This window comes from Bos indicus, chromosome 3 (genome assembly GCF_029378745.1).
Source record: "Bos indicus isolate NIAB-ARS_2022 breed Sahiwal x Tharparkar chromosome 3, NIAB-ARS_B.indTharparkar_mat_pri_1.0, whole genome shotgun sequence".
NCBI classification, from domain to species: Eukaryota; Metazoa; Chordata; class Mammalia; order Artiodactyla; family Bovidae; genus Bos; species Bos indicus.
In genome coordinates this window covers 89,441,611-89,460,788 of record NC_091762.1, presented here as the reverse complement: position 1 = coordinate 89,460,788, position 19,178 = coordinate 89,441,611, and the positions used below count along the sequence as shown (strand labels likewise).

At 45.4% G+C, this 19,178-nt stretch overlaps 1 protein-coding gene across 2 annotated transcripts in view; it reads right to left on the bottom strand.

Moving 5' to 3' along the window:
* The window catches only part of C8B (complement C8 beta chain), a 43,458-nt gene that overhangs the window by 16,038 nt on the left and 8,242 nt on the right, over positions 1-19,178 (bottom strand). For both annotated transcript variants that reach the window (XM_070786461.1, XM_019957381.2), the window contains exons 3-8: positions 16,881-17,022; positions 14,768-14,909; positions 11,478-11,610; positions 8,281-8,478; positions 3,197-3,437; positions 1,006-1,134 (exon numbers count right to left, since the gene is read on the bottom strand). In XM_070786461.1, coding sequence (XP_070642562.1) covers positions 1,006-1,134; positions 3,197-3,437; positions 8,281-8,478; positions 11,478-11,610; positions 14,768-14,909; positions 16,881-17,022 — 985 coding nt within the window. The remainder of the gene's footprint in view (positions 1-1,005; positions 1,135-3,196; positions 3,438-8,280; positions 8,479-11,477; positions 11,611-14,767; positions 14,910-16,880; positions 17,023-19,178) is intronic.

Sequence of the window (19,178 nt, the reverse complement as noted above, 5' to 3'; positions counted from 1 at the left end):
GGAGGAGTTGTAACTGATAAGGGTCCTGGGATACTGGGTAATGCTCTATTCAGTAACTTGGACGGGAGTGACTTTACAAGTTTTCTTTGAAGAGCATGTATGTCTTCTGCCTACCTCCCTATGTAGGATGCATGTTCCAACACAGCCCCACCAAAATAAACAAACAACAGTATCCACTGCACATCAGTCACAAGAAACTCTTCTAGACCAGCAGTTCATTTTGTTGTTGTTTAATTTTGTTTTGCTTTGGCTGTGGAACTCTTCATTCACATATGATCACAGAAATAAGGACAAGCTTAGTCTGTAGAGCAGATGAAGGAGAGTAGCTCAGGGTGCAGGAGAGGTCGGGACTAGAGCCCTGCTGATCCCTCCCTCTCCTACTCTACTTTCGGTGTTGATTCCCAGCTCCCCTGTGTGGCCTTCGAGATCTCTGCTCCCAGACTGGCTCTAGCACTCACTCCTAGTCTCACCCGCCATGTGAACTCTGCTACATGACTTGTGGCATTGCCTGCTTTTCTAGTTTCCTTCTTGCCCATTGCTTCAGGTAAGGACTAGCTGCCTCAGTTGTATCCCCCACGGCCTCCACCTGGCTCCTACCTCTCCATCCTAGACCATCCTACCTCTAGCCAGGCCCACTTCCGGCCCCCAGAGCAAATTTTCATTGTTAGATTTTTTTTTTCTTCCTCCCTAAAAGCAACCTTGATACCTTACTCCTCAAGTTGCCTGTTCCTGGAAGCCAGACCAAGTTTGGTGCTTATCACTGCCCGGTCCTTGATTTTTTAATTGTTTGCCTACTCATGTGAATATCATGAAGACAGGAAGACCATCTTATTCATTTCTGCATACCAATACAATAGTAGGAGCTAGGTAGGTTTTTATTGAATGAATTAGTATTTTAATTGAAATGTCTTGGAATATGCAATCTTTAGCTTAAAGAGTGATGGGTCTGGGCTGCTGGAGAAGGAAGGATGATAAGCAGAGAAGTCACACGCCCTTGCCACTCACCTTTTATCTCATTGAGAATGTCACTGCACTTGGCCTCCGACACACCCAGCTTCAAGTAGACCGATGTTATGGCGGCGCCGATTTTAAAATCATGTTTAGCACAGTCGTGGATGTTCTTAAGAGAGTAATCTGAAGGAAGCAAGAAAAAAGGTTTATGACCTAAAATGGCAATTTGTCCTGGGCCTTTTCCTGTAGTCGATCCCTGACGCCAAACCCTTCCTGGAGGCCCACAGGGACTCAGGTGTAAATTAACGGGTGGCCAGACTAGGGACAAGAAATGCAGCAGGCAGCTCCTGGCACCAGGCCAGAGACCCCATTTGAGATCAGCATCAACTTCCCCTTTCAGCTTCTTCAGATACTCAGAGGGTTTTTGCTGCTCTCCAAAGACAGGAAGAGCTCGGAGTCACTTTCTAAAAATATGGCTTCTTATCAAGTCTCTAGGTATTGATCCAGTGAATAGAGGCTGCTGTGAGCTGTCCTCCCTTCTCTACTCTTTGATGTTGTACGAACAGTTACTTGGTCAGTTGAGATAATGTTTATGAAATGTCTGGTATAGTCCCTGGAAAAGAGAAGAACCAATTTCCCTTATTTCGTCTTCATTTCTGGACCATTTCCCATCTATTCCTCTCCAATTCTCCCCAGGGCATCTTCCCATCCTGGGCTTGCTGAAGTCTTCCATATGACATATGAGCACCTTTCTATAGCATTTGAGGTCAGGGAAAGGAGAGGAGAATAGCTTTAACACCTGGGATTGCTGGAAATATTGATGTGGATCAGTTTTCCCCAAAGCATGTTCCCTGAAACATGAATCCCATGATGATATCTCTTATATTTCTTTAAGAGCAACAATGACAAGAAACCAGGCTTCTGCAGTTGAGTCAGTGTGATAAATGTGGTATCAAAAGTGATGGAGAGGTCACTTGATTTCAGTATGCCTGTGAAACTCTCAAGTGGGATCTATTATGTTTCCACAATTTGATCATGGAACCTTTCTGTAGAAAGCAATCAGAGGAATTATGACAAGTACTTTTGAAACCTCTGGTATGGAGTACAGTACCCTTAATCTTGGCAAGACTGAGGGAGGCCACACTGACCTTAATTTACCTTATATGCCTTCTGTCCTCTTGCAAGTTCACTGGACCTATTACCGAAACCCGGCTCTGCCACTGTAACCTGGGTGACCTGGGGCAGGTCCCTTAACCTGATAAATGCCATATTGCAGGAAAGAGTACGGAATTGGGAGGAAGAAATCATATCTTAGACTTGACTTTGATTACAACTAGAAAGACCTGTAATATCTGTATGGAGAATGGCCTGTGGAAGGAAAATGGGAGTTGAATATTAGTTTGGAAGCTCTGATAATCTAAGACATTTCTGCTCAAAGTGTGGTTTAGGAACCCGCAGCTCTGGTATCACCTCAAAGCTGACTGAAAGGTGGAATCATTCTGCAATGCAGATGACTACAGAAGAAACATGGGAAAGTTCTCTTTGGGGGCATGTTAAGTTTTTGATGGTCAGCAGACATTCAAATGGAGATCTCAAAGAGGCATTTCTACATGAGCTCTTCAGTACACAGAAGAGATCCAGGATAGACATATACATGTGCACGTATAAAGCATTTAGAGCCAGGAGATTAGATGTTATTGTCTAGAGGGAGTTATGTAGAAAACAGGACTGCCCAGAGAGAGGGCTGGCAGAGGAGAACCACCATCAACACATCAACAAAGGATGCTACTGCTGCTGCTGCTGCTGCTAAGTCACTTCAGTTGTGTCCGACTCTGTGCGACCCCAGAGACGGCAGCCCACCAGGCTCCCCCATCCCTGGGATTCTCTAGGCAAGAACACTGGAGTGGGTTGCCATTTCCTTCTCCAATGCATGAAAGTGAAAAGTGAAAGTAAAGTCGCTCAGTCGTGTCTGACTCTTAGTGACCCCATGGACTGCAGCCCACCAGGCCCCTCCGTCCATGGGATTTTCCAGGCAAGAGTACTGGAGTGGGGTGCCATTGCCTTCTCCGCAACAAAGGATGAGGAATCTGCAAATGAAACTGTGAAAGGAAAACAAGGGAGGGAGAAGGAAAACTGGGAGCATAACTTATAACCCCTCCCCCAACAAGGAATAGAAGCCTCTCTCCCTGTTAACTCATAGTTCCATGCACCCCATCAGTAAAGACATGGTCCTCGGGCGGTGTACCTCCTCTGTCCATCGCCTCTTTGTTCATGATGAGTGTGTATTCATAAATGCCCCCAAGCACAGCCTCTGTGATGTAGTGGGTTCCAAAATCACGGAAGAGATCTCTGTACTCCCCATAGCTGTATTCCAAGGGCAGCTGCTTGACTCGCTGAAGGAATTCGTGATGCAGCATGAGGTTTCTGGTTTTCAGCTTGTAATGCGCTACTTCAAGGTCAGAGCGTGCGTGCAGGAATTTGCTTTTCTAAATGAAACACCAACAAGGGAAAAGCAGACCTTTAAAGTTAGGAATCTGGAACGAGAAGATGAACTTTGCAAATATCATCCAATGTTCTGGCCAGGGGTCATCACTCATGATTCCTTGAGGAGACCTGAGGGAAGACGGCCCCTTTGACAAGACTTCATTTTTTCAGAAATATTCTGATGTCCTTTTCAGCTTGGAAGAGCTTGCTCTTTGCTCACTTCCTTACAGTGGCAAATAAGCAAGGAGAAGGAAGGGAAGCAGCAGCAGACACGGCAGGCAGCAGTGGGTGCCTGTGCTGCATTCCAAGGGGAGACGGGGTGTGCTAACCGCCAAAGGCAACGTATTGGTTGATGCTTCTTTTGTTAAAGAGAGGAAGTGTTACTCAGTGGTGCCTGACTCACTGAAACTCCGTGGACTGTATATAGCCCGCCAGGCTCCTCTGTCCATGGAATTCTCCAGGCACAATACTGGAGTGGGTAGCCATTCCGTTCTCCAGGGGAGAAGGGAAACTTCCTGACCCAGGGATTGAACCCAAGTCTCCTGCATTGCAGGCAGATTCTTTACCATCTGAGCCACCAGGAAAGCCTCTTTTAAAGAGAAAAACTGTTTATTCAGGGAGCTATACACTGCACAGGCAGAGTGTGGGCCATCTTGGAAGGCAAGAGAAGCCATGGGAAAAACACACTCCATAGACAAAGGATGGGCTATCTCAGAAGGTGAGAGGGGGCAGTTGATGCTGTTTAAACTGAAGAAAAGGCACTCTAGAAAGAGTAAAAGCGATGCTTTAGGAAGGCTGGACACTGCAGTGCATGGCAAGGGTCAGCAGACCACAGCCTGCACACAGGACGTGGCATCTGGTTTTGCAATCCCGTTTCATTGCAATGCAGCCATGCCCACATATCTGTTCATTGTTCATCACTGCTGTCAGCCTATGATGGCAGAGCTCTGTGGTTGCTACAGAGATGCTGCAGCCTTGCAAAGCCTGAAATATTTACTCTCTGGCCCTTTAGAGAACAAGTTTGGTGACCCCTGGTGTGTGGAAGAGACTGAAAGATGGCAATGCTAGATGAAGGGCAAACATCCAGGGATGTTGATATAACCTGAGACGAGGCGTTCCTACACTGCGGTGAAGGCTGAGGAAAAGGTAAATGAGTAGGAAATGCACATTCCTCCTGCATCTTAAAACTCTTACCCAGCTTGACCTGTCAGCTCTGTAAGTCATGCCACCTCTGCTCCCTGCCCTGCTCCCCCACCCTAGTCCTGCCACAGCCATCCATGACTCCTTCTTCCTCATCTTTCCAACTTTGCAGCTGCTAGATGCTCTGTTCATGGTCTTTCTAAATATTTTAGGTTTCCTCTCCTGCTTGGGTTATGACAAAAGCTTTCCCACTGATCTCCCTTCTCCCTCTAGCTGCCCTCAGTGCTCCAATGAGAGTTGATGTCCTAAAACTATTAATACCATTAAATGCCACTCTGTGCTTAAAACAAAACCCAGTCGGCCTCTCCATTGCCCAAGAATAAAATCAACTCCATTACTCTGAAGGTAAGAATGTCACGATCTGTCCCCAAATAGCCTCCTGGCTTCAGCTTTTACAACCATGAAATCCACCCTCCTCCATACTGTACTTTTCTCTAATACCTACATGATACCTCAATATCCATCTAACATCTTACTTTCCCCCACATCTGTCATTCTCTCTCATAATATAATTTTGCACATGTTCCTTCTGCCAGACATGCTCTTCCCTCTCTTTTCTGCCTGGCACACACCTCATATTTAAATTTTCTGCTTAGCTGGGCTTTCTCTGTGGTGGCACCCTTGAACTTCCCTGACTCTCCACCTCCCAGGACTGCATTGCACGTTGCTTATCTTTCCTTTATAGAATAAACCATGCAGTATTGGGCTTTCCCAGTGGCTCAATGGTAAAGAATCGACCAGCAACACAGGAACCACAGGAGACATGGTTTCAACCCCTGGGTCGGGAAGATCCCCTGAAGGAGGGCATGGCAACCCACTCCAGTATTCTTGCCTGGAGAATATCATGAACAGAGGAGCCTGGTGGGCTACAGTCCATGGAGCTGCAAAGAGTCAGACACAACTGAAGTGACTTAGCGTGCACACACACACACATGCTGTATTACAACTGATGTCAAAATCAGGACCGTTATCTGCATACATGTTTGCTGCTCCTACTAGACTGTGAACTTGAAGGCAAGAATTGTGCTGTACTTGTCTCTAGGTTCCAAGTATCTAGATTAGTACCTAGCATGAGGTAACATTATGTAACTGGCTGTTTAAATCAGGGAGCTGGGAGGGAAGGGGAGAGAGACGGAGAGACAAAAGGAGACGAGGATGGTACCCCTCTCTTTCCCTCTAACAAGACAAGTTCCTTTATAATCAGTCCTGTCCTTCATCACTATATTTTAGTCTTGAGCACTTATCAAGTGCCATCCTGAACCTAAAGATGAAAGAAACAGCCTCTGTGCCCAAGCTGCTCACAGCTGAGAAGATGAAGAAAAACAACCAGAGACGATTACAGTCTAATTCATGTTTATGGCTCATTTTCTGCTGGTTGGTAATTTGGCAGCAGAACTTAAGCCCCTCACCATTCCTTTTTTCTCACATAAATCACTGTGGGCTTTTAATTTCTTCCATGTTCCTCTCAGGTTAGTTTTCTACAACATCACGCCCATGCGGCCAACTCTCAGTGACCAGGGAATAAATACACCTGGTCCTTTCTGGAATCCAAGGTTTTCCAAGCCCTCACGTCACCTTACTTCCCATTCCAACTGCTCCGCTTCCACTAAGTCACGGGCTTTGACCTTCACCTTATAGGCAATAGGGAACAGGTGATATGACCAGGTTAGTATCAGAAAAGCATTTTTCTGGCAGCACATACATTTGAAGGGGAAAATTGAAAGACAGGAGGCTCATTAGGAGGGCTGGAGCCAGAGGTGAAAGGGCCTAGGCTAGAGAAGATGTAATTAGAGTTTGATTAACAAATATTGGATAGCCATAACTTAGTCGGTAAAGAATTCGCCTGCAATGCAGAAGACCCGGGTTTGATTCCTGGGTCCAAATGATCCCCTGGAGAAGGAAATGGCAACCCACTCTAGTATTCTTGCTTGGGAAATCCCATGGACAGAGGAGTCTGGTAGGCTACAGTCCATAGGGTTACAAGAGTGTCTGACATGACTTAGCGACTAAACCACCACCACCGAGACATGGAAACAACCTAATGTCCATCAACAGATAAATGGACAGAGAAGACGTGGCACATATACAGTGGAATGCTGCTCAGCCAGAAAGAGAACAAAATAATGCCATTTGTAACAACACGGCTGAACCTAGAGACTATCATACTAAGTGAAGTAAGTCAAACAGAGAAAGGCAAGTACCATATAATATCACTTATATGTGAAATTTAATATATATATGTATTAGGACTGAACCTAGGACTGAACCACTTTTTTGTAGAGCAGAAATTAATACAACATTGTAAATCAACTAGACTTCAGTAAAAAAATGAAGAAATATTGATGAGTGAAGGATCTGGTGGCCAACAGAGGTGGGCTTCCCAGGTGGCGCTAATGGTAAAGAACCTGCCTGTCAACGCAGGAGACAGAGAGACATGGGTTCAGTCCCTGGATCAGAAAGATCCCCTGGTGGAGGGTATGGCAATCCACCCTAACATTCTTGCCTGGAGAATCCCATGGACAGAGGAGGCTGGCTGGCTACAGTTCATAGGATCACAAAGAGTCAGACACCACTGAAGTGATTTAGCACAAGCCACAAGCCACATGTGGGAATAAAGAGAAAACAGAACCAAATATGACTCAGATATTCTTAGCCTCGAAAGGCAGAAGGAAAAGAATGCTATTTAACATAGAGAGCTTGGGAAGAGGAACTTGCTTTGGAGTGTCCACAAGGCATCTGGGTAACGATACCCAGAAGAGAGGGTGGTGCAGGTCTGAGCTTCCCAGAAAGGGCAGAAGTGGTGGCAAAGGCTCATGCTTGCCCTGGCAGAGGAGCAGGGTGAGTAGAAAAGGACACTTAGGGTGGGTGGCTATAGAGGAAGAAGAAAAGATGACCAAAAATTAAATAGAGAACAAGTGGGGCTGTTAGAAACCAGGGAGAAAACTAACTGATAAGGAGCAGAAAGCAACCATGAGAAACAGGAATGTGACTCCATCAACAGCTCCAAGAAGCTGGAGATGAGGTCTTGGATAACATTCTGGAAAGGAATTTCAGCTGAAGGTTTAGAATAGAAGTCAAGTTGCTGGGAGTCAAAAAGTCTCCAGAAATAATTTAGTTTTGGCAAAACTATGCTCCTTAGTTTAATAAAAACCAAGTGAAAAGCTTATTAGTAAATAAGAGTACAAAAAAAAAAAATAAGAAAAGAAAATGAGAGTACACAGAGAGCTATATTCGCTATCCTATGATAAACCACAATGGAAAAGAATGTGTATATATATGTATATCTGAATCACTTGGCTGCAACAGAAAGCACACTGTGCATCAACTATACTTCAATAAAAATATTAAAACTGAAAAAATAACACAACACTGTAAATCAACTATACTCCAATAAAACTAAAACAATTTAAAAATAAACAACGCCATACTAAAAAAGTAGAGTAAATAATTATAGACGGCCACCACTGGCTGATCTTTCTGAAAAGTAAAGTTAATGTAAGACCAAGGTATTTTTTGTGAAAAGCTTTTCAATGTAACAAATATAATTGGTTGTCAGGACTAATAGCAACACGGTATACAGACATCCGTGGATATGAAAATTCAAATGAATACATAGGAATGGAAAAGCAAGCAAAGGGTACCTACCGTATGAGAGAATCGTTTGATCCTGCTAATAAAATGTTGGCCAATATTACTCATGCTGCTGTAGCCAAGTTCAAATATTCCAGCAATTTTGAAACCCAAGCTGAAACTAGACTTGCTAATTGCCGTCCCTGTGACGTTATGTTCGAAATCTGAGTACGATTCATATTCTGTCAAAGTAAAGTCATATTTGCCTCGGGTCTGAAGGAAGAAAAAAACAAATGTTCCATATGTCATTTGACTCACATCAGTTCAATTCAAATCAACCGACACACACTGTACTCTTACTATGTTGCAGGTATTAAACTAAGTACATTGGATGCAAAAATCTCAGAGGCACCCACACCTCCACTCCCAGGGCTCTTGATCCAGCAGGAGAAACAGATGAGCCCAACACGGTGAGCAGACACTCAGAGGTGGGTGCTTGATTTGGGTTTTGATGGGCAGAAATGCAGGAGAACATTCTAGGCTGTGGACTTGGGTGCAGGCAGAAACGTGAAGGTACGAGAGGGCAGGGTGGGGCCAGAAACTGCAGGGGGCTGAAAATGCGAGTGTGGTTGTACCAGAAGAAACAAGAGAGAGGAGAAGACAGCGTCCATGAGAGAGTGAGAAAGTGGGCTAGCATCCAGATTCTGGGGCTCTGGGATGACTTGCCGAAAAGCCAACAGAGGCAGTGGCTGAGCACCAGGAAACTCATGACAGGACAGAACAGCAGTTGGGTTGGAAGGGATGGATTTGGGGTCAGAGAGGCAAACCCGTGCAGACGAGGAGCTCAGTGGCAGCTCGTGAGGGGGTGGTGAAAGGTCTTGGGATGGGGTATGGGGGTGGGCAGATGCAGGGACAGAACAGCAAAAAGCCTTTGCGAACTTAGAGGAGCTGTTTGCTCAAAAATTGGTGCTCGTGGTGCTGTGCACAGGGAAGTATCTAGGGCGCTGCCTCGGTGGCCCCCAAGTGACCAGCCCCAAAGTGTCTCCATCCCCATCCACTGGCTTCTGGAGGCTTGCAGTCCCCCATAACAGCTCAGCTTCTGAGGAAGAAAAGCAGACGTGATTCCAAACATGGTCTGGAGTGAGAGCCCTAAGGCGGAGTGCACCATTTTCTCACTGGGTAACCCTGGACATTGGGCTTCACCTCTCTGTGCCTCAGTTTCTTCCTGTATAAAATGGAAACAGTAACAGTTCCTGCCAGCGGGCTTGTTCTGAGGTTGAGTCTGTATGGGTAAAACACTGCACAGTGCCTGCCACGTGCTCCAAACACAGCTACAGAGAGAGGAGACTCCGAGCTACATAGCCGGCCTGGGTTACCAGGAGAGAAACGTCTGCTCTGAGATTCTCCTTTGAAAGTGGAGGCCATGTATGGCAAAACCACTACAATATGGTAATTAACCTTCAATTAAAATAAATAAATTTATATTTAAAAAAAAATAGAGATACCAAAAAAAAAAAAGTGGAGGTCAGAGGGATGGTGCTGGTCAACACGGGGGAGGGTGTATTTATCCCAAGACTCATTTTGTAATTTTTAGCCAGTAACTGTATGGGGGTGTGGAGGGGACCAGGAAGGAAGAGAAAGGAGAGGTAGCAGCTTAACATTCAGGACTATACCATTTTATTTTATCTTATTTTAAAATTTTTGCTGATGTATTTATGTATGTATTTGGCTGCAGCAGGTCTCAGTTGCAGCTTATGGGGTCTAGTTCCCTGACCAGGGATTGAACCCAGGCCTCCTACATTGGAAACGCAAGTCTTAGCCATTGGACCACCAGGGAAATCCTAGGACTGCACAATTTTAGACGTGAAAACTACCAACCTGGTCATCCAGTCCAGTCCTCTCATTTTACACATGAGGAAACAGGTCAAGAACAGAGCAAGAATTTAGCCTAAAGTACAACGGAGTCCTGGGGTACACCCAGATCTTCCCCCTCTGCCTTATGCGTGCATTATGCAGTGACATAGTCTACTCTGAACCCCACTCCCTGTGAGATTGCTTTTAAGTCTGTGTTAATAACACAGGCTTATCTTGGTAGAACATTTTATAACTTACAGAAATGCTTAGAACAATGCCTGGTTCTAATAGGCAAGGATTTGATAATAACAGAAGTTGATTCCTGTTGTCTGGCTGTCTCTGGTTGCTAGGATTCTTGCATGACTATCGTGATGTCTCTAGTATCACCGGGCATCTGGGACATTTACATCTTTGCCACTCAACTGACTACATTCATTCAAATCATTGACTGACCAGTGATTCCAGTCATGAGGTTAAGTTGCTTGGGTCACTTCCTACCCCACTGATGTAATTCTTTGGGGCTTCCCTGGTGGCTCAGATGGTAAAGGATCCACCTGCAATGCAGGAGACCCAGGTTCAATCCCTGGGTCAGAAGTTCCCCTGAAGAAGGGAATGGCAACCCATTCCAGTATTCTTGCCTGGAGAATTCCATGGACAGAGGAGCCTGGTAGGCTACAGTTCATGGGGTCGAAAAAGAGTGGGACATAACTGAGCGACTAACACACACATACATACACACACACACACACACACACACATACACACACAAAATGTCTGGATGAACTCTGGAAGTCTAGCTGGCAAGTCCCAGCTGTGATACCCATGTTTGTATATGAAAGTCTATGAAATTTTTCAAAGGCAAAATAAAGGACCTACAGTGTCTGCATTTGCTTTTGATCCAAATGTGAAACTGAAGCTATCAGTTATAAATAAGAAGGCAAAAAGAGCCTTTTTTCATTAAAAAAAAAAAAAGCACATCCTGAGACTCACAATTAAACCAGGTATTGTGTGTGTGCTAAGCCTTTACACTCACTTATCCCCTCTGTGCAGGCAGAACCTTTAAAATCCCAATTTAAAGATAGGAAAATGGAGGCTCAGAGTATATAGATGGTAAGTTGCAAAGACATCTATGAGACTCTAAATCCTAAGCTGTGCTTGTCTCTTTATGGCAGTTTTTGTTATTGTCGTTGGTATAATTATGCTACTACATATCTGCACTGCCTCTACTATACAGCGTAGGTTGGCCTCACCGCTGTTTCTGGAGGAAGCAACCACCCATTTTACATATGAAGAACTGAAGCTCAGAGAGAAAAGGCGAAGCATCTGAGCTGGCCCAGCAGGGGGCTGCTGACCTGGTCCAGACCCCAGCTTCTGGCCCCTCTGCCAGTGTCCTTGCCATGGCCCTGGCTGGCACATACCTGTGGAATGAAGTTTTCCACGTTGTATGGCTTCCGAAACCTCGTGTTGAGTATGTAATGCGGGGAGCACAGACCGGCATAATACCTATGATCTAGAACTGGGCCCTCCAAGTTGTTTGTGAACAAATTAATCCTGCAGGGAAGAAGAGGCAGAAAAGGGGGTGAGGTGAGTATATAATCCCAACTGGTGGACCTACTAAAGGACACCCAAATTCCTGGGCACAGCACACATGGTCCTCAGTATCTGTTGAGGCTTTATCCCCTGCCACTCCCAGCCACAACCACAAAGCCTGTCCCCTACTATATGGAGATGTTCCCTCTCCAGTCTGTTTTGCTCTTTCTCTTCTTGGTAAGGGCTGTTCCCTATTCCTGAATACCCTTCTAGCCACTCATCGCTTGCTTAGTTGCTCAGTTGTGTCCAACTCTTTGTGACCCCATGGACTGTAGACCACCAGGCTCCTCTGACCACAGGATTTATTGGGCAAGAATACTGGAGTGGGTTGCCATGCCCTCCTCCAGGAGATCTTCCTGACCCAGGGATCGAACCTGATTCTCCCTGCATTGGCAGGAGGATTCTTTACCGCTGAGCCACCAGGGAAGCCATACTCACTCCTTTATCTCTTACTTATCTTTCTAGACTAAGTTCTTTTGTTGTACTAAGCTTCAAGGAGATCCAACCAGTCCATCCTAAAGGAGATCAGTCCTGGGTGTTCATTGGAAGGACTGATGCTGAAGCTGAAACTCAGCATCAGTTTTGGCCACCTCATGCGAAGAGTTGACTCACTGGAAAAGACCCTGATGCTCGGAGGGGTTAGGGGTAGGAGGAGAAGGGGACGACAGGATGAGATGGCTGGATGGCATCACCGACTCGATGGACACGAGTTTGAGTGAACTCTGGGAGTTGGTGATGGACAGGGAGTCCTGGCATGCTGTGATTCACGGGGTTGCAAAGAGTCGGACATGATTGAGCGACTGAACTGAACTGAACTGAACTGTACTAAGCTGCATTAGAGGCCCTTACTAGATCCCATGCTTGCCCCATTCATGCATTTATTGTTCTGCACCTACTGTAGTTACCTTACAAGAATGGTCTACATGGGAGGTGATGAGCCAATGTGCTGGCATTCACAAGTTATGTAACCTCAGGCATACCAGTTAGCCTCTGTACCTAGGTCTCCTTATCTATAAAATGAGAACAAAGAAAACCCTATCTCTTGGAGTGCCTGTGAGGATTACATGTATCCATATTTACTAAGTGCTTAGAACATGGCTTGTTCTGGGATAAAGACTTATTATTATTTACCTGTCATCTCCCCAAGAGGAGAAGGCAATGGCACCCCACTCCAGTACTCTTGTCTGGAAAATCTCATGGACGGAGGAGCCTGGTGGGCTGCAGTCCGTGGGGTCGCTAGGAGTCGGACACGACTGAGCGACTTCACTTTCACTTTTCACTTTCATGCATTGGAGAAGGCAATGGCACCCCACTCCAGTACTCTTGCCTGGAAAATCCCATGGATGGAGGAGCCTGGTGGGCTGCCATCTCTGGGGTCGCATAGAGTCGGACATGACTGAAGCGACTTAGTAGCAGCAGCAGCAGCATCTCCCCAAGATTCTGTGCTCCTTAGATATGGTGGTTTTCCTTTTAATTTCTGTATGCCTCCTATCACAAGACACTAAATTAATTCCAATTTACTGAGTTTCTAACTGGAAACAGGCACAGTCACGGATGGCTCAGGACATCACCTTATGTAGTGTCCCTAAAGCCCTGGGTAGTAGATGTCATTATGTCCATTTAGAAAGGATGAAAATCTCATCTCTACCTCAACATTATTATTTCTCACCACCTCCTAAGGCAAGCCTCCATTTCCTGACCTGTTTGACTATGACTGACAGCTCTGTTTCTTTTGTTAAAAGGAGTTCTGTCTCCTTTCAGCTTCTGCCTATTGGTCTGCTCTGCTCCTGCCAGAATCATTTCAGGCTGTCTTTCCTGCGATAGGGTTTCATGTAGCATAATAATGTATATTCATTTATTTTCTTTAATACCATAATAATCAATTACACATGTTGGTTCAATGAATCCATAGGTATTATTACTATACTCATTTAACAGATGAAGAAAGTAAGACACAGAGAGGGCAACTGACCTGCCCAGCAGCTGGTGGGGCCAGGACTCAAAGTCTGAGCGTCTAAGTCTAGTCAAGAGCAGAGTCTGCTTTCTTCCCACCACATATTTTGCCTCTCATGTGTTAGCTTATTACCACGGCATTAGCTTATTTATCCCTCACAGACCTGAAAAGAAGGGTGTGACTGACTTCTGTCTACGAATGACAAAACTAAAACACGAAAGCCATCCTTCTGCCCCTCTTGCAGGGTCCAGCTCCTTCTGCTGCTGGCTCTGTATGTCCACGGCCACCCTCATTGACCTGTGACCCCCCAGGAGCTCTAACTTCCCAGACCTCAGTGTCCTCATCAAGGAGATGGGGCTTATCATCGCTAGTGTCTAAGGCGGTCCTGGGAGGAGGTCTTCCCCACATGAGGAGGCTGTGTCTCTAACAGCAACCTTTCAGGATGGAGACCTGATGTTTGCTTAGGAAGGAGGAGAATGCCATCCAGGGCCTCTCTGCTTCCCACACTGTGTCACATATGCTGATTTATGAGGAGAGGCCCTGACTTTTCCCCTAGAAGCTGAGAGGCTGCACAGCACAGCAGGAAAGGAGGCTGAGTGCCAGGCCAGTCAGCCCCTTTTGATCCCTCACCTCCCCGGAGGATTTAACCAACTGAGAGCCCCCAGACTAACTGCACACAGGCTGCCGGCAGAGCCATGCTGGAAATGCACTCCTGCACTGACCAGTCACTTGGTGGCCTCTGCTCTGCGCCGGCCTCTCTTGCTGAGGCCTCGGGACAGAGAAACAGATAAAGCTCCCTGGCAGTTGTCAATAGCATTCAAAGGTAATGCTTAGAAAGTACCTGACATGGTCACAGAGCAGGCATCAAATAACTCTTCCCCCAGCCCTCGTGTGGAGCTGCCATGCACCACCCCCCCCCACCCCCACAGCTCTCTCCTCAGTGCTCCCTCCCTGCAGTCACATCTGGTCCATCTGGCCATGGCACGTGCTCCCAGAGCCCCCGGGTCTGTCGTCAGGAAGCAGCTGCGAGCGTCTGCTAACACACCAGCCTTTTCCAGAAGGGAACAGAGGAGCCACTCTGTCTACCGTTCCCTCCCTCTCTCTTCTCCAGATCACATTTACTTGTATGTTCTCCCCACTCCACAACAAAAAAAGGTAACTTACCCACTGGCCAGGCTGCCAATGGCCCAGTATTGCTCCATTTCCTGCTGACATTTTTTATAAGTCTTTCTACAGTTCGCCTCATCTGACTGGTCTCCACAGTCATTGTCCCCATTGCAAAGAAGTCTTCGGTTTATGCACCTCCCTGGGAAGGAGAAATGGGGTTACCCACAGGTCAAGGCCAGGAAGGGTCAGGGGTGGTGGTGGTTCACATGGCTTCAGACCCACCGTGACCCAAATTCTTGGCTGCAACTTTAATGCTCTGTTTGCATTAGTCCTCGTGTACTGGGGTTGAGTGGTCATGGAATTCACTGTTTATTCCCCGTCAGAAGCCAGTGTTGTGTTTCTGAACGCTCTTGAGGGCAGGTTTGCTAGGCAGACCAGAAGGAAGGCTGGACTCCTCTGCTTGGGACTGGAGAGAGGAGGTGGGTTCAGAGGGCCCTGCAACAGTACCTGCTGTGGCACCTTCCGTGTGTTTCCCGACTCCCTGTCTCAATGTATTCATCTGTAAAGTAGAGACGCCATCATACCTACCCCCAAAGGTCACTGGGGATTCAGACAAATAAATGCAACAGTACCGACTCATGGTAAGAGCTGGGTATGTGTTATTACTATTATTAGTGCTTTGATGGTCTAAATGCATACTGCTGGTAAGAACTGGCAGGAGGATTGGAACCTATAGCTTTCTTATCACAAACTCACCACATTAAACAGCACTGCCTTCAACATCAGAGCCACTCAGACTAGTAGACATTAAAAATATTTAGACTATATATTTAAAGTTATTTGAGGCTCCTCCACTTCCTTGAAACTCTTTTCCCCATTGACTTGACTTCCTTTCTTATTTGCATATCTTTTGGGAGTAAAGCCCATAAAACAGGTGGCCATTTTTACTTAAGCATGTCTGTTCATTTTAAACCAATGTTCTTTGGGTATTAAAGGCAGAAGAGTAACAATCTGGTCTTCAAATGTTTGTTACAAGGCATTTAAACTAAAGCTGGCCTGAATAACCATTATTGGCTTTGGTCAGAATCATGGAACACCAGTCATAATGAGTCCATGGATATATGTAAACATCTTTCAGATTTACTGGATGGAGCTCTGCGTTTGCAATAATGCCTAGAAATTGCTCTAAGAATCCCTAGTTCTTTCTGAAAAGATACTAAAGCACAGTTCACAAAGTTGTGGCAAATGTAGAGAGTTGTAACTTGCGTCTAGGTAATCTGGGTCAAAATACTCTCATTTTTGCTGCAGCCTTTGAGAAAAAGAGTCAGGTTTGCCTGAATTAGTTAAAGGAATTAATTGAAAAGAAAGTGTTTACTGAGTTCTGCAGCTCATGATAATTCATTTGTTTGCTCCTTCCTTCCTTCCCTCTGTCTGCCCATCCATCAGTCCTTCGTTTTTTCCTTCCTTCTTTGAATCAAAAATGTTTCAAAGACTATCTCATGCATTAAGGGTTATGCTAAACTTGGTGATACAGAAATGCAGGGACTATCTCACCAAAGTTTTCAGAGATAAATGATGCTACCACCCCTTTGAACTATTGCAGAGAGTGTGGCTACATTGTAGTTAGCCCCAAACCTCTGAGAAAGCCAGCAGGGCTCACGGTCTGCAAGGACCTCTTATACCCACTGTGTACTTGATGCTTATAGCAAACTTATAAGGTGTTAACATCACTTCTGACTTTCTGTGTAGACAGCCAACATGAAGAAAGGTTCAAATGACTTCTTCTAAATTACAAAGTCAAAATAAAATTTGATTTAGGATTTCTGATTACAGCACACAGAATTTTGGTGTTCTTAATGTCAGTGAATGTAATTTGAATTTCCAAATTCCTAATTATATCTCCTCCACTTACCTCCTAAGTGATTGTGGGTGAGTAACTTCTCAAATCTCAATTTCTCAATTAGTAAAATAGGGGTAATATTAACACCTACATGGTAGGGTTGTTTTTATGAAATAACATGTGTAAAAAGAGGTCAAGGAGGACAAGGAGGCCTCCTGGCCTGACACATGACTTTGATCTTGAGCACTAGGCAATAGCCAGTGCTCCCATCATCACATGCCATCACCTCACTTGATACCTATCCCCTCCCACTCCTGTGTCCCTTTATACCTGTCTGTGCACACATAAAGCCTTCACATCGCACTTGACTTCTGCATGGTCTATTGGAAACACAGTCTTCAACTTCTTTGTCGGAGAAGTTGCATTGTTCCCCATGGAACTGAGAGGGCCGGATCAAGTAGGCATGTCTGTACTATAGCAGAGAGGAGCAAGGTGAGACAAAGCCAGAGCCTCAGGGACATGGGGAGTGGAGGGCACACTTAAAGATCTATATTGCCACTGGCTGTTTGCCTATTTCAAATAGCCTGGGAACTCTCTGAGGGCAGGGACTTTATCTTCAGTCTCTGTACCACAGTGATCAATACAGGTTTGTTGAATGTGGGGAAAGCATGGACTTTCAAGTCAAAGGTAGTAAGTGAACTGATGGGGCCAGTTCAGTCTTTCAGCTTGATTAATCCAATGGGTTGATTCAAGTATTCTCATTTACTAAGTAGCTTAAAATGCAGAAGTATCCACTTTGGAGCCACTGACTCTGTTACTTTCTAGTTATGTGATACTGGGTAAGTTACTTAAGCACTGTGATCTCAACTTACTAATCTGTAAAATGGGGATAATTATGTACAGCTATGTAGTTTCAATTATATATGAAATCTCATTATGTTGTCTGGTACAGAGTAGACATTCAATTTCTTCTGCTTACTTTTCTTTTGAATTATTAATAATTTTAGCAGTAAATATTTCTCTGTCTCTACTTTCCTGTTTGTTTATTCCAGAAATATTGACTGGATTTCCAAAATATTGATTCAGCTACACAATGCTGGAAAAACGTGGGTGCTTTTTATGCTTTGTTTGTATTTGATCATAACCATGTCCTGTGGACTGTCCTCAAGGAGGTCACAGCTGCTGGTGGTGGTCATGATGGTAAGCACAAGGCAGTGAACACACAGTGGGAGGGCAGCCGTGATAGGGCCAGGACAGAGTGCTCCGTAAACAGAGGGAAGTCCTCAGCGCAGACTTAGGAGACGGGGAAGCGACATCAGAGCTGAGCCCCAAAGGGTGAGGAGACACGTCAGGCAAGCATGGAATGCTGGCATGAGGAGGGGAGAGAAGGGCGATCCGGATGGAGGGAATTGCTGTGCCAAACCTGAGAGGCTAGAGAGTACGTGCCTTATTCCAGGAAACAAGAAATCCATCCTGGCTGGAGAGAAGAGTTAAAGAGGGAGAGTGAGAAGAGACGGATGGACATGGAGCCAGGAACAGCTAAGGCAGGCCCTCCTGGGCCCTAATAAGGTTGGATTTAGTACTTCTAGAGAAGCCACTGCAGGGGAAGGAAATTATCAGATTTGGGTGACTTCCAAATGCTAGCTGCAGTCAAGATTTTGGTGCTACCAAAGGCAGGAGACCTGTTAGCAGTCCCTCTGAAGACTGACATGTTAACCAGCCCCAGTTATTATGTGCATGGCATCCGGAAATCTAGAAAAGAAATATAGACAACCATCCACCTCTGCTCCTTTGCATTTCTAGAGCATCTTTCTTCCTAGGAGACAGAGGCTGGCAGGACAGGGATAAGGTCTGCAAAGAAGATACTAGAAGACTAGCACCAGGCACCAGAGACAAAATGGGTTTGAAGACTGTGGAGATGATAAAGGAAAGACATCTCTCAATCCCTGTTGAAAGAAATGATGAACTCCCAGCCACTGACCCTGCAGACATGATGTCCAACTGAGGGAACATGCATAGCAAAGTCTGAGTGTAGAGCTCTGACTGGATGAGTGGATGGATAGCTGGCTCACACTGGGTCTTCCTGGTTTATGGTGCAGATGAAGCAATTATCCAAATAATTGGATCAATGTTAATCACGTCAGCAATAAAGCCTACTTTGGGAACTGAATGTATCTGCTTGGCTCTCCACATTGATCCAATTAAGTGTGTAATTGTCCTGGGCCTATTCCACAGCCTCTTTAGGGTCTTAGCTCATGGCTGCTTTGGTTTCCCGAGGAGCTGGGGAAAGTGAGAACCGTTCTCTATTCTGTGATAAATGTGCTGTTCTTAGGCCTGGATCCTGCATCAGCCTTCCTGTGACAAGAAAGCTCGAAGAACAAATATCACAGAGATGGTGTGTTTTGATTGGTTGAACTGGCTAGACAAGAAGCCGATGGCCCAAGTTCAAGATCTGTCTTTACTACTAAGTGAACCCAAGAATTCACTCACCTGCTCTGGGTCTCTGTTGATCTATCTGCCTAACAGAAAGGGTAACAATTATCCTCCCTTACAGAGATTTCAGGAAATGTAAGGAGATCAAACACATATTTATAGAGCACCTCAAACATGTTAAACATTGGCCTATAC